Consider the following 15,507-nt stretch of genomic DNA (forward strand, 5'->3'; position numbering starts at 1 on the left):
AAATAGTAATATGTTACATAGTTAATATAAGACCTGTTTTTCTCAGGTCATTATTTATACTGTTGTTTGTAATCATTTAAAAATCTGAGTTCTTTTCTTTAAACTAATATTTAATATCAGTTCAGTTCAATTCATTCGCTCAGTCATGTCCTACTCTTTGCGACTCCATGGACTGCAGCATGTCAGGCCTCCTTGTCCATCACCAACTCCTAGAGTTTACTTAAACTCATGTCTATTGAGCCGGTGATGTCATCCAACCATCTCATCCTTTGTCGTCCCCTTCTCCTTCTGCCTTCAATCTTTCCCATCATCTGAGTCTTTTCCAATGAGTTGGTTCTTTGGATCAAGTGGCCAAAGTATTCGAGTTTCAGCTTCAGCATCAGTCCTTTAATGAATATTCAGGACTGATTTCCTTTAGGATGGATATGAAATTATATTTATTATTGCTAAGAGGAGCTACTAGTAAGTAGCATGACTAATTTTTATTGTCTCATCATTTTTACTAAAACCAAGATCAGTCTATATCGCACACCTATAAAGCTTAACTGATTTTTGTCACCTATCTTATAACTACTCATTCTACATCTTGATTAGAGAATGGACCAGGCAGGCAGTCATCTAATATAGTCTGTACCTGTGTCCATTTATAGAAGATCATTTGGAAAAAAAGGGTTCAGATATATCAGAAATGGTTAAAAGGCAAGTTAAAATAATGAACTTTCTCTATACGCCCAGATAGAAACCACCTAAGAGATACATTGAGGTCAGGAGGAGAAGGGGTGACAGATGATGAAATAGTTGGATGGCATCATCGACTCAATGGACATGAGTTTGAGCAAACTCCGAGAGATGGTGAAGGACAGGGAAGCCTGGTATGCTGCAGTCCATGAGGCTGCAAAGAGTCAGACACGACTGAGTGCTGAAGAACAACAAAAAGATACATACAAACTTTCTTATGAGGGATTATTAGAAATTAATATTTTGAGATCTCTACTGGTGTGGGGGCAGATTTTTTTATAGTATTATTAGTAAATAGAAAACAGAACACAATAACAGAAATCTTATCATCTAGAGCAGACATCTCAAATAATATTGTTGTTTAGTCACTAAGTCGTGTTGGACTCTGCGACTCCATGGACTTTAGTCCACCAGGCTCCTCTGTCCATGGGATTTCTTAGGCAAGAATACTGGGGCTGGTTATCATTTTCTTCTCCAGGAAAATCTTCCTGATGCAGGGATTGAACCTGCATCTCATGCATTGGCAGATTCTTTATCACTGAACCATCTGGGTAGTCCATCAAATAACAGCCCCAAATAAATGCTATACAACACTCTTGTCAGGGAAAGCTTTTCTGTTTTTCACTGGAGTCATGTAAAACTCAGTACTCTATATTCTAGATGAGTATCAAGATCTGTATTTAACATATTGAGAAGATGACTCTTAAATTACTTTTATGGGCTATTTTTTATTTTACTTCTTTGAAATTTTATATATGGAGTTTTATACTACTTATATTCTACTCTCTCAAAGTAACACCAGTAAGCACAATTATCTGCAAAGAAAGTATTAATATTCCTACCAGCTTCTTTGTATTTTCTTCCTCAATTGTAACATTGGCCTTAATTGCAAGCTCTTCAAGTTCTTGTTTTACAAGTTGTTCATCCTCAGAATCGTCCTCAAATTCAGGTCCAACTTTCTTTTCAGTTTTGAGCATTAGTTTTTCTTGAAGAAATTCTTCAAACTGAATATGAAAAATGCCCAATTTTTCTGCCAGCTGTCTTCCACAGACAGTTTTGCCAGAGCCATGGGGGCCGAGAAGGCATACTCTTAATGGTGGAGCCTGAAATAGGGGATAAATCAAGGATGGGAGTAGAGGAGAGGGACAGTGAAGAGGAAGCAGCTTTAAGAATTTAGAAAACCTAAGGCTTATTAACTGCTCTCCCTAAGACTGAATTATTACTTCACAAACTCAAGGATGTTTTGACATTAGGATACCAATTAACATGATTCATGGCATCAACCATGATCCTAGGGAGCATCAACAAATACAGAGCATCTTGAGATCCAGTGCCAAAAGGCATTTAATAAAATAAAATTAATTTTGTTTCTTTTAAAAAGTTTTAATTATGGAAGAATGCAAAGACATTTTCTTAGTACGATAAAAATACCACCACCACCACCAAAACCTCTCTACCAAACAAAAAGCCCACTGATACAGGAATGTTAGAGGTGCCTTCATTAAATCTGTAATCTCTGTATTGGAGATAAAGTGAAAGTAGTAAAAGTGTTAGTCACTCAGTCAAGTCTGACTCTTTGTGACCTGTGTGGACTGTAGTTCACCAGGCTCCTTTGTCCATGGGAGATAGGGAAGCCCCCAAACCAGAGAATCCACAGAGATCCAAGTGTATGGACTGTCCACTGATGCTCAAGCTGGTCAAGAACAATGATGTTTGGGATGAAGGAGCAGATAAATCTTTCGTAAATGTGGGGCAATGACTCTGATATTTATAGGTGACAGCAGGAGTGGGAGATGGTGATATATTTGGATGGAATGAGCCTCAAAGGGGCTGGCAGTAATGGATTTTGAGCAGCAGAGGGAAGCAAGAACAGCCTCATCACCTTTTGTCCTTGTGAAGGAAATGTTCAGAGAAGAGTTTAAAGGTGCATGCAATAGCCATGAAAATGGTCCAAATTATCTGGAAGAGTTTAAATTGTGTTTTACATGTTCTGTTTAGCAAGGCATCAGTATTATTGAAAGTCCTGACAATATGTTGTTTAGTGGCTGAGTCATGCCCACCTCTTTGCAACCCCATGGTCTGTAGCCTGTTAGGCTCCTCTGTCCATGGAATTTTCAAGAATACTGGAGTGGGTTGTCATTTCATTCTCCAGGGCATCTTCCATACAAAGGGATCGAACCGGGAGGAGCCAAGATGGCGGAGGAGTAGGACGGGGAGACCACTTTCTCTCCTACAAATTCATCAAAAGAATAACTGAACGCAGAGCAAACTTCGCAAAACAACTTCTGATCGCTAGCTGAGGTCATCAGGCGCCCAGTAAAGCAGCCCATTGTCTTCAAAAGGAGGTAGGACAAAATATAAAAGATAAAAAGTGAGACAAAAGAGCTAAGGACGGAGATCCGTCCCGGGAAGTCTTAGGCGGCATTGCTTGGGGTAGGGTCCGGGCCTGAGTGCCCTGAGGACAATCGGAGGGAGCTTCTGTGAGTTGCCAACTTGAACTGTGGGAGACCAAAAGAGAGAGAGTAAATTAACCGGCCCGAACACACTGCCGGCTGTTCGCAGAACAAAGAGACCGAGAAAATCCAGAGAAGAGCTCGCAGGCTGCGGACCGGCCCAGCCCCGCTGGAGGCAGGAGGCAGGGGGGAGGGGAAGGTCGCGGCGAGACACAGGGCGCAGGCACCCGACCGGCGCGGGTGGGGACTGGGGCTGGGGACGCGGAGGGCGGAAGGCGCACGCACCCGACTGGCGCCAGCGGAAACTGAGACTGGGTCCGCGGAAGGGAGTGGGCGCGCCACACCTGGGGAGAGAGCGCCCACCAAGCCCCTGGCTGCCTGGACCGCTCTGACGGGGAAGGCACTGAGAGCGGGCGCAGCTTTTCGTTCCGCGCTTTTGTGGAACACCCGAGGGCCGGAACCTCGCGCAGGGCGGGGCGCGCCCCATATAGAACAGCCGGGAGCCTGAGCAGCGCAGACGGAGAAAGCAGCCTCAGCCCATCCCCGCGGCGCAAGCCTGTCCCCACAGCGCCAGCCTCTCCCTGCAGCGCAAGCCCCTCCCCTCAGAGCGACGGAACTAGCTACCTGAATAAGAGTCCACCTCCGCCCGCCTGTGTCAGGGCGGAAATGAGGCTCTGAAGAGACCGGCAAACAGAAGCCAAATAAACAAAGGGAACCGCTTCAGAAGGGACTGGTGCAACAGATTAAAATCCCTCTAGGAAACATTGACTACACCGGAAGGGGCCTGTAGATATCGAGAAGCGTAAGCTGGAACGAGGAGCTATCTGAAACTGAGCCGAACCCACACTGACCGCAACAGCTCCAGAGAAACTCCTAGATATAATTTTACTTTTTTCTCTTTTTTTTTCTCTTTTTTCTCTTTTATTTTCCTTTAAAATCCCCTATTACTCCCCCATTACTCCTTAACTTTCATTTCCATAGACTTTTACGATTTTTTAATTAGGGGGAAAAAAAATTTTTTTTTTCTTTCTTTTTTTTTCTTTCTTTCTTTTTTTTTCTTTTTTCTTCTTTTTTTTTCTTTCCTTTTTCTCTTCTATTTTCTATTTTTCTTTTTCTCTTATTTCTTTTAAAGTCCTCTAGTACTCCTCTACTACTCCTTAATTTTCATTTTCAATACACTATAACCTTACAAAGGGATCGAACCCACCTCTCCTGTACTGGCAGGCAGATTCTTTACTGCTGAGACACCAGGGAAGCCCCACGACAATATACTATGACTTATAATTTTGATTTTGTAATCCCAAGGGAATTATACTAATAAAATAATTAAGAGAAAGAAAGGATGATATGTCCAAAGATTTCCTAAGTACTATTTCATATCCACAATGGCAAAATCACAATATTGTGGGGAGAAAGTCTAACAAGAAATTAGATGTTAAAATGGTACATCAAAAAATGATTAGGCAATAAAATAAATCCAATAAAATTACAAGCAATAAATTCAACTGTGACTTCCCATTAAATACTTCAGCTAAAAAAATATGTGTTGGTTTGATGTAAGGCATTACTGAAGATATCAAATAGATAATTAGATTATGTTATATTCCAAAAAGTTGTTCTTAAAACCTAGATATTGCCACCATACTGTTTTATTATATTGGTGACTTCACCATTGAGTAAAATGGTGGAGACTGGTAACAAGTCTCTAAACAAGGATGCAGGACCAGTTGTCAGGATAGGAATATTGTTTTCACCTTTAATGGTTCATCATGAGCCACATACTCCTCAGGTTGCTCCAAAAACTTTTCTTTAGCCTCAGGACTTGAAAAGTAATAGATCTTTTCTCGATATTTAGCTGCTTCTTCTGGGGTGCCTGGTTGTAGGACGAAGTTTTCTTTGAGAGCCACTGGACAGAAGTGCTTTGTATCTCCCAAATGCCTTCTCTTCTCCTTAATTATATCTTCATTCTAGAAATATCATTCAGAGTTTGAAGAACACTACTAATGCACTGTTCTCATAATACTAAAGAGGGAATTATAAAAATGCATCTTTGAATAGTATTTAATCCATAACAATATCCCTTTAAAACAATCCACAAGAGACCAGTTCTTGTACTATTTGAATTCATAAAAAAAATCGGTTTCTCATATTCCTCTGAGTTCAAATCCCAAGTGTCTTTATTTTATAAAGAAAATGAAGCAGCACTGAGAATGACGGTGTCCCGAGCCCTCTATAGACAAGTGTGTAATAAAAACCCCCATAATGTGTGGATGCAGGGTCACTGTGAAGTCAGTTTCTAAAATAAAATTATTTCCAAGAAGTAAAAGCTGAGTCAGGGTCACAACTTCTTATTCATTGAAAATAAAAATGGGAGATGTCTCAGGATTTGCTTTGTTTCCTACTTAGTGGATATGTAATCAAATAATTTGGAGAAAATTTGTTTTGTTCCATTGGAAATGCAGTAGATGAAGAAACCATGTGTAAAGTCCCTTAGGGACTCTTGCAATGTATTTAAAGTAAGTGAAAGTGAAAGATGTCCAGTTGTGTCTGACTCTTTGCAACCCCATGGATGGTCCATGGAATTTTCCAGGCCAGAATACTGGAGTGGGTGGCCTTTCCCTTCTCCAGGGGATCTTACCAACCCAGGGATCAAACCCAGGTCTCCTGTATTGCAGGCAGATTCTTTACCAGCTAAGCCATAAGAGAAGCCCAGGAATACTGGAGTGGGTAGCCTATCCCTTCTCCAGGGGATCTTCCCAACCCAGGAATCGAACTGGGGTCTCCTGCATTGCAGGCACATTCTTTACCAACTGAGCTATGAGGGAAGCCCTATATTTAAAGTAAAGTATATTTTAAAAATAATTTTCTGTGTTGTACAATGCATGCTTGCTGTAAAAATATTAAAAACGTAACCACAATGCATGAAGAGTGACCATTTCCTCTCACCTTTCCCTTCCAGTACTGTCTTAACACTTAATCATTTTATGTGTATCTTTTCAGACTCATTTTTCTCAGTATAGCTTACACATGTACATACAAAGACACAAATTTAGGCACAAATGCATTATTTTTTAAGATAACAATGAAATAATACTTTGCATGACTATTGTACAACACACTTTTTCTCCCCCCAAACAAGATGTAAAAGACAACTTTCTGTAAATGTGTAAAACTAATCTCTACTTTTCTTGTGTCACTCATTCAATTTTTGTGTCAGGGTTATGCAAGCTTCAAAATGAGCTGGAAAGTATTGAAATTTTTCTATGCTATGGAAGATTTATAACATAAGACTTATCTAACCAACAAGAAAAGCTCTATAACTCCCTACAGTTATTTTTGTTTGTCCAGCTTTTATCTTTCATCTTAAGCATACTTTAGTAATTTGTATTTTGAAACTTCTTTTCATTTTGACTTTAAAATTTGTTAGTATAAACTTGTAATTTAAAATGAACCTCTTTCAAAATCTGATTTCTGTTTCAAATGTTATTTACTCCTCCTTCTTTTTACCTCATTTTACTTGCCAGAGGTTTATTTTATTGCTCTTGTCAGTAAACCAATTTTTCATTTTTTTTTGAAGGTAGGCCTACTGCTTTTATTTGGTCTTTTTTCCCTATTTCATTAATTTTTGCCTTTAATTTCCTTCTTTTTACTTTATTTGGTCTATTGTGCTATGCTCTTTTTCTCTAGGTTCTTGACTTGAATGCCTAATTAATTTCTCTAGTCTTTCTTGTTTTTCAATAAATGCACTTAAAGTAAGGCTGCCAGACTTTTAGAAAATAAAAAGTGAAGGCTCACCAGTTACATTTGAATTTCAGTTAAAAAAATGTGAGGTATGTGTGTAATAGTGGTAAGGGTTGGGGGCGGGGGGTCTTGGAGCAAGGGATTCTGGGAAAATGGTGCTCTAAAGACTCTCCTCCTTTCTCTACCACCTCCTCTGTGTTAACTGCTAGAGCAGGCGGTGGTTGGCCTCTGTAGACGTCTGAGGGCAGACAACCATACAACACTCTTTACCACTATGGACTGGATGAGTATCTGGAGACAAGCATCAGAGGGACCAGAGCATTGAGATGGCAAGTCTTAGGAGGAATTTTTCGTGTAGAAATCTGTGGATTTCCTGGGGAGTGTTAGCATCAGCAACTACCACCCTTTGTGGTCTCTGGGGCCTGCAAGAGACCAAGAAGGAGGTACATGGGTGGGAGGAGTCTTCCCTGACCCTGCATCTGCGCAAGTATGAGGAATTCAGGTAACTGGGCTTGTCTCAGGCCTCAGCAACGAACAGGTGGCCTATTTGGCACTATACTCCTGAATGCTGAGGAGAAAAATCAGTTTGCCCTTCATAAATTTTGAGAATGTTGTCACCTAAAGCACTCCAGCAAGAGTTCTGAACTCCACCGAGCCAAAAAAAGAAAATAAAATAAAAGAAAGAAAGAAGACAACCACCCCTCTCAGGAAGCCTAACAACACACTGGAAGAAGGGATGGTAAATTAGGAAGAGTAAAAGTGAGGACAATTATTATATTATCTATAGATAATATCTATAGAAAATTATCTATATTATCAATAAGACCATACTTAAAAATTTAAGTTTTGAACATTACAGACAGCTCGACAACTGTCTGCAGGTACAGGAAAGACACCATGCTCTTGCAGACCACAGCAGGTCACGGAAGAATGGCAGCAGAAGGTTGACTGAAAAAAGAGAGTCTGAACATTATTGGGACAAAACCCACACCCTTTAACCACCCTGAGAGTCTCAGCATTTTCTTAGGATAATGTATCAAAAGCTATTAGCAGAACCACACTGCATAACATTTTTTGTTTGACACACACATATTTGGATTTAAGTCAAGCAACAAGTTAATTACAAATGAGTGTTTATCTAACCTATTATTTTGCTTTATTGATAAAGACCAGAATTAAAAGAATCACTCCCTATTTTATTATTGACAGATGCCTTAACTAGGAGGCTATCACTTGAAAATAGTTATCAGAATTGTGGTGCCAAGGGAGTAGATCAGTGCCTAAAATGAGTTGTTCCTCTTTGAGAAAACCACTCGTTTTCATGCCAGCAGCCCTTTAAAGATGCCACTGTTGTATTTTACATAAACACCCACTTCTGTTAAATGTATAAAATATTTCTATCTCTAATACGTATAGATTTTTTCCATTCTCTTTCCATTTTTCATGGGTGTAACATACTGTCTAAGTAGCTCTGGCATTTCAGAGGTCAAATGAAGCTGAGTGGAGGCAAAATGTGTTGAAAATGTTTACAAATCTGAAGATCCCTGCTTGTTTTCTTGAAGTCTAGAAGTGCCAGTTACCACTCTGGATATGTGCACTTTCAGTGATGTGACCACGGGCAGTGAGCAGGAGAAAAGCCTCCCACCTCTTCCTCTTCCTCTTCTTCCTCTTCTAGCTCCTCATCGACATCAGCTTCAGCCTGATAGTCTTCTGTTTCTTCATCATAATCTTCCATGGTTAACTCCCAACCAGCATGGTGAAAGGGTTCTTTCAAACACAAACAAACAAACAGTTGGGAAGACATTTTTAGGATAAAAGCATATGAACATATTACGGTAGCAAGATTAAGAAAATTAACTATAGGGCTGGTCTCTTAGCTTACATGTGTAGGCAAACAGGCCTTTACAAATTCTTTACGTGACGAGTGGCCAGTTTGGCCAGTGCTGTGTGTCTCATGGCTAACCTGATGGGTGTTCTAGGACAGTTGTTAAATATTTTAAATATCATCCCTGGGTATCCTGAATGTTTTACTTCATAAACCATAGGCTTTAAACTTTCACAGTACTTTTCATAATATGGCTTGCTCATGACAATAAGTGTTATGATTACTGCAGCCCTTACTTTCCATAATTTCAACGACTTTTTGAAGTAGTTCCTCTGGAGTTTTGCCAGCAATCTCCAGGTTTAAAATTTGAGTAAAAGAGTCACTGATAGCTGTTTCCACCTGTTTCCAGGCAGCGTAGAAAGAGCTGACATTCTCTTTAATTGAATCCATTTCAGGAACATCAGGATAACCATCTTCTGGAAATGCAGGTAGTAGAACTTTGGAGTAAAGGTTAAAAGAAAGAAAAAAGAGCCTTGAAGCATATATCTTTAGCTGTATTGCCAAAATAATTTATAATACTTTTTAAACATTTGAAAGAAATAAACTTAGAGTTCTAAGCAATAATATGCATTTATGAATTCATATTTCAACTATGCTTTGTTCATTGTTTTGGCTGTAGATGAATTGTTACTTATAAATAAAATCCAAATTATTTAGATAAATAACATGAATTTCATATGGCAACTTTGTTAATAAAAGTAGAACATAAAATTTGTTGAAAAACTGTTATAAGTTGGCTAGATACACTTTTAACATAAGTTAGATAAATATAACACACATCAACCCGCATACAACTGGCATAGAAAGAAATAAGTAGGAAATTGGTTTTATGCCTAAAATTGTAAGAGAATATGAAAAGCACTTCTATGCACTACTTTTGTTTTATAATCTAACCTGTTTCAGGTAATTCTTTAGTTTCCAGGCCCTCTCTGGATCCTTTTGGAAATTCTGCTCCAACTGTAGCATCCTCAGGAGGCTCAGATACTTAAAAAAATATCTAATAGTTAGTGTTCGAGTTTTAAAAACATTATTCCTTTATGAAAATTTTGGCACAAAGAAAATTTTGAAAGTTTAAATTGTATATACTATGTCAAATTGATAATACAGTTCTCATTAGGTAGAGTACTGCTGCTGCTAAGTCGCGTCAGTCGTATCTGACTCTGTGCGACCCCATAGACAGCAGCCCACTAGGCTCCTCCGTCCCTGGGATTCTCCAGGCAAGAACACTGGAGTGGGCTGCCATTTCCTTCCCCAGTGCATGAAAGTGAAAAGTGAAAGTGAAGTCGATCAGTCATGTCCAACTCTTAGCGACCCCATGGACCGAAGCCTACCAGGCTTCTCCGTCCATGGGATTGTCCAGGCAAGGGTACTGGAGTGGGTCTCCGGTGCCTTTTCCAATCAGGTAAAGTACTGATTTCCCCTAAAACTGAGTTCCCCTGCTGAGTTTTTGATTAATCTCTTTATTCAAAACATTATTCCCTTTCTTGTCCCCTCTGACCTCATTTCTGTGCTAGGTGAACACTAATCAACCAGAATCAGATAACACCATTAATGTACATACTCAGGTTGTTTCTCCAGGGCAAGATGAGCTAAGAGATCCCTGGATCATGAATCACCAGATACTCATAAAAAGATTCATAAACTGTAGGCATCCTGACTCCCAAAACAATGATAAAGAAATGTCACAGGATGATGATTAACTGCAGATTCTTTGTTCTTCCCCTTTGTGCATGAGCTAAGTTGCTTCATTCATGTCCGACTCTTTGCAGCCCTATGGACTGCAGCCCACCAGGCTCCTCTGTCCGTGGGATTCTCCAGGCAAGAATACTGGAGTGGGTTGCCACGCCCTCCTCCAGGAGATCTTCCTGACCCAGGGATCGAACCCATGTCTCTTACATCCTCTGCATTGGCAGGTGAGTTTTTTACTACCAGTGCCACCTGGGAAGCCCTCTCCTCCTTAAGTCCCCCCAACTCAAAGACCAAATTGGAGTGGATCTCAGGCTTGTCTCCCACTCCCTTGCTTGGCATCCTAATGCTAAGCCCTTACTTTGCTGCAGACATCTGCAGTCAGAGTTTAGTTTTCTACACTGCAAACACACGAACCCACTTCTCGGTTCCAGGGAGGCATAAAAATACACAGTAAAATAAGGCAGAAAGTGAAGAATATTCTTAAATACACGAAAGGACATTGACCAGAATAATAATTGATACATACAGTTCTGATAACTGTTGTTAAATATCATTCAAAGTTCTGTTCATGGCATCAAAAATGCCTGAGCATTCTTTTAATTTCTTGAGATACCCGTAAAGATATTCCGAAGGACCATAAAGTGGCCAAAGTCTCAGTTGTGGGTGTAGGTGTGGTGAAACTAAGGAGAATCTCAACTAACAGCACTGTTGAAGATACAGATCAACAACTGCTTTTCTGGATAATAAAAGACATGATTCACGTACAGATCTAGTGTAGATAGTTTCAGGGAAGGAAGGACTAATTATCTTTCTTCTCTCCCCTTAGTCTTTCCTAGTTCTGAGACACAAGTTTTGTGTGTCTCACATACACACACATATATATTTTAAAAATCTATATATAGCCATTCCGTAAAACTGTGAAAACTGTCCTGCAAGTTAGCTAAGATAATAGTTGGGTCCTCTTTCTATAGAATCTATAATGTTTAATACTCAAGAGAAGAGGGAGTAATTCAATACTAATTGTGCTTCAAGGTATTTATGAGCCTCGCTTCCACCATGGTGAAGTGCCGAATCTTGCTGCTTAAGTCCACTCTCCAGTCCTGAGAGTGACTTTTGTTGCCTTATTGACTCCTTCTTGCCCTGTCCCAACCCACCAAACTGGACATTTGAGGAGGGCTGGCTTCATGGGTATATAAGTGGTGCGGGTGTCCTGTAACTCTTGTCCAGAATGGCCCCATACTTTAAAGCACTTTGGTTGTCATTTTGATCTTTGAGTCGAGTTTTGTAAGCAAAATCCAAAGGGACTCCCGAGGGACAATAGGGCATGCCTGTGAGCAGAGATATGTGCGATCTGTCTGCCATTCTTTGCCGTCTCATTCCCATGAGCGTTCCTGATACCCCATCATGAGCACAGAATTCTAAGAGGACCCACAATGTGTGGGAATAAGTGTGACTTAGTGATTTGGGGATGGGAAGATGCTGACAGCCCTGACCATGGTTCCCCTTCAAATTAGAACTTGCTCCAGATGCAGAATGAAGGTAATGGCATTTAAAGAGGCATGAATGACCACGGAACCTCATCACATCCTTTCTTAGGTTTGCATTTAAAAGTGGCATTGGGGCAACATAAAGATGAATGGTAAAATTCATGCTTAAGAACTTAAAATTTTAATTTTTCTTTACTTAGAATGACTTTAAACAGCAAACATAAAGTACTATGACAAGTTAAGAGAGACCAAGGAAGGAAAGAAAGAGCTTTATATTCTTGTATTTTTAATGAGTCTTTTTTCCTGATTTTTGAACATTGTGCCCCCCAAATTATATAGCAGACCCTGACAAGAGTGCCACCACCAGGGCAGAGCACTCAGCTTTCCTACCATACTTTTAGCCACCTGCTGCTCTCTGGGGGCACATCTCTGCAATCTCAGCCTGCTTCCACTTTATACCACATCAGCACACATACACACACACATGCACACAAACATGTCAATAGGCAGCAGTGGAATTAAGGACACACTCTTTAATAAAAGTCTAACCTGATTCGTGTTCTGTTTCTGGGACTTCAAAAATGTCAGACTCCTCGTGTAAGACCCCCCTGGTCTCCTCAGCAACCTCAGGGGCCTCTGACCCTTCGTGAAGTTCAGACTCCTCACCTTCAATATCCTCAAAAGCCTCGGCTTCATCTTCTTCTGCTGTTAGAAAAAAATGAGAAGAAATAAATTATTTAGTTTCATTCAGCAGATATTTAATTGGGAACAACCCCTGGAGCATGATGCTTAATGAAAAAGATAGATACAGTCTCTCTATGTTAGATCTATTAAAATGGAATATAAAATATATTCCCAAATATATGCCATAGCATACAGCAGTCACAAATATTATAAAAGCAAAAGACAGGAAACAGCCCAAATATACATTTAATCAGTCAGTTCAGTTCAGTCGCTCAGTCATGTCTCTCTGCGACCCCGTGAATCGCAGCACACCAGGCCTCCCTGTCTATCACCAACTCCCGGAGTTTACTCAAACACATGTCCATCCAGCCATCTCATCCTCTGTTGTCCGCTTCTCCTCCTGCCCCCAATCCCTCCCAGCATCAGGATCTTTTCCAATGAGTCAACTCTTCAAATCAGGTGGCCAAAGTATTGGCGTTTCAGCTTCAGCATCAGTCCTTCCAATGAACACCCAGGACTGATCTCCTTTAGGATGGACTGCTTGGATCTCCTTGCAGTCCAAGGGACTCTCAAGAGTCTTCTCCAACACCACAGTTCAAAGCCATCAATTCTTCGGCGCTCAGCTTTCTTCACAGTCCAACTCTCAAATCCATACATGACCACTGGAAAAACCACAGCCTTGACTAGATGGACCTTTGTTGACAAAGTAATATCTCTGCTTTTTAATATGCTGTATAGGTTGGTCATAACTTTCCTTCCAAGGAGTAAGTGCCTTTTAATTTCATGGCTGCAATCACAATCTGCAGTGATTTTGGAGCCCCAGAAATAAAGTCTGACACTATTTCCACTGTTTCCCCATCTATTTCCCATGAAGTGATGGGACCAGATGCCATGATCTTAGTTTTCTGAATGTTGAGCTTTAAGCCGACTTTTTCACTCTCCTCTTTCACTTTCATCAAGAGGCTCTTTAGTTCCTCTTCACTTTCTGCCATAAGGGTGGTGTCATCTGCATATCTGAGGTTATTGATATTTCTCCTGGCAATCTTGATTCCAGCTTGTGCTTCTTCCATGCCAGCGTTTCTCATGATGTACTCTGCATATAAGTTAAATAAGCAGGGTGACAATATACAGCCTTGATGTACTCCATTTCCTATTTGGAACCAGTCTGTTGTTCCATGTCCAGTTCTAACTGTTGCTTCCTGACCTGCACACAGGTTTCTCAAGAGGCAGGTCAGGTGGTCTGGTATTCCCATCTCTTTCAGAATTTTCCACAGTCCATTTAATAGGGAATGGCTATTCCCACACTCTCTGTTACATAGCCACAAGCCACATGTAGCTACTGAGCACTTGAAATGTGGCTAGTCCAAACAGAGATGTGCGGTGAGTGTAAAATACACAATGGACTTCAGAGACTTTGTGTGAAAAACTGAATATAAAAATATATCAATAGTTTTTGCATTGATTACATGCATTAATCAATGTTAATTAAATTTAACATAATTTGCATTATGTTAAAATAATAATTTGGATGTAGTATATATATATATATTTTCATTTATTTTTATTAGTTGGAGGCTAATTACTTTACAATATTGTAGTGGTTTTTGCCATACATTGACATGAATCAGCCATGGATTTACATGTGTTCCCCATCCCAATCCATATTAAATAAAATATACAGCTGGTTTTCTGAAGCTTCAGGTTCTGTATCCATGGATTCAACCAACCACATATTGAAAATATTTTTTTAAAAAATTTCAGATAGTTCCAAAAAGCAAAATTTGAATTTGCTGCATGCTGGCAACTATTTACATAGCATTTACACTTTATTAGACATTATAAGTTATCTAGAGATGATTTAAAGTATATGCTGATGTGTTTAGGTTATACACACATACTATGCCATTTTAGATAAGGGACTTAAGAAATCACGAATTTTTGGTATCTGCAGGAGTCCTGGGACCAATTCCTGATGTATATTGAGGGATGACTGTAATTAATTTCATTTGTTTCTTTTTATTTTTTATGTGCCTACTAGAAAATTTAAAGACATGTTGCACATGCTGGTCCTGCTGTGTATCCATCTTACAAGGTGGATGAGTAGGTGTCTGTGTCAGGAATCCATTTTCTATGAATTCATTACTGCTGTGACCATACAATGTATTATCCAAATTGGAACACAATGAGACGGAGAGGAAGTCAAACAAATATTTCAGGAACCTGGGCATAAACCTGGACTCTACTGGGCAAACTGGGAAACATGGTCACTCTGTTTATAATTCTCTGTAAATACTGCAACTTTGCAGTCACAATACAAAATCAAATGACACATTATTAATCATATAATCTTTTGTTTGCCTTTTGCTTTTGCAGCCAGAGCTTCCAATAGCTTTCGATTTTCTTCTTCTATTCTCAATGCCTCTTCCTTGACTTTTCTGAAATGAAAAGGTCCAAAATGCAGTTACCTTTGGAAATTCAAATAGCTTACAATATCATAGATTTTAAGGCTTATAATGGTAAAAATAAAGAATAAATCATTTATAATATTCACTATACTTTTTACTTTACCACATAAACATTTAATTTACTCATATTGAGGCTAGTTAATTTTCAGAATTTTTTGTGTGTTTTGGGGATTTTTTTTTGGTAAGAAAAATTAAAATGTATTTTAAAAAACTCTGGCTATTAATTAGGAAACCTGGAAAAAGTAATAAAGGATTGTCTAACTCTAAGCTGGGAGAATTTGTATCATTTTCTCTCTGATTAAATGAGAAATGTTCACAACATAGAGTTAAGTGAAAAAAGGTATAATATAAAACTATGTATAATA

The 15,507-nt window shown here is 39.4% G+C and overlaps 1 protein-coding gene across 1 annotated transcript in view; it reads right to left on the reverse strand.

The window, feature by feature from the left end:
- Positions 1-15,507, reverse strand: part of AK9 (adenylate kinase 9) — a 111,396-nt gene that overhangs the window by 35,801 nt on the left and 60,088 nt on the right. The window contains exons 17-23 of the mRNA XM_043439340.1: positions 15,036-15,112; positions 12,543-12,698; positions 9,712-9,801; positions 9,054-9,254; positions 8,578-8,699; positions 4,946-5,158; positions 1,581-1,841 (exon numbers count right to left, since the gene is read on the reverse strand). Coding sequence (XP_043295275.1) covers positions 1,581-1,841; positions 4,946-5,158; positions 8,578-8,699; positions 9,054-9,254; positions 9,712-9,801; positions 12,543-12,698; positions 15,036-15,112 — 1,120 coding nt within the window. The remainder of the gene's footprint in view (positions 1-1,580; positions 1,842-4,945; positions 5,159-8,577; positions 8,700-9,053; positions 9,255-9,711; positions 9,802-12,542; positions 12,699-15,035; positions 15,113-15,507) is intronic.

Source organism: Cervus canadensis, chromosome 20, assembly GCF_019320065.1.
Source record: "Cervus canadensis isolate Bull #8, Minnesota chromosome 20, ASM1932006v1, whole genome shotgun sequence".
NCBI lineage: Eukaryota > Metazoa > Chordata > Mammalia > Artiodactyla > Cervidae > Cervus > Cervus canadensis.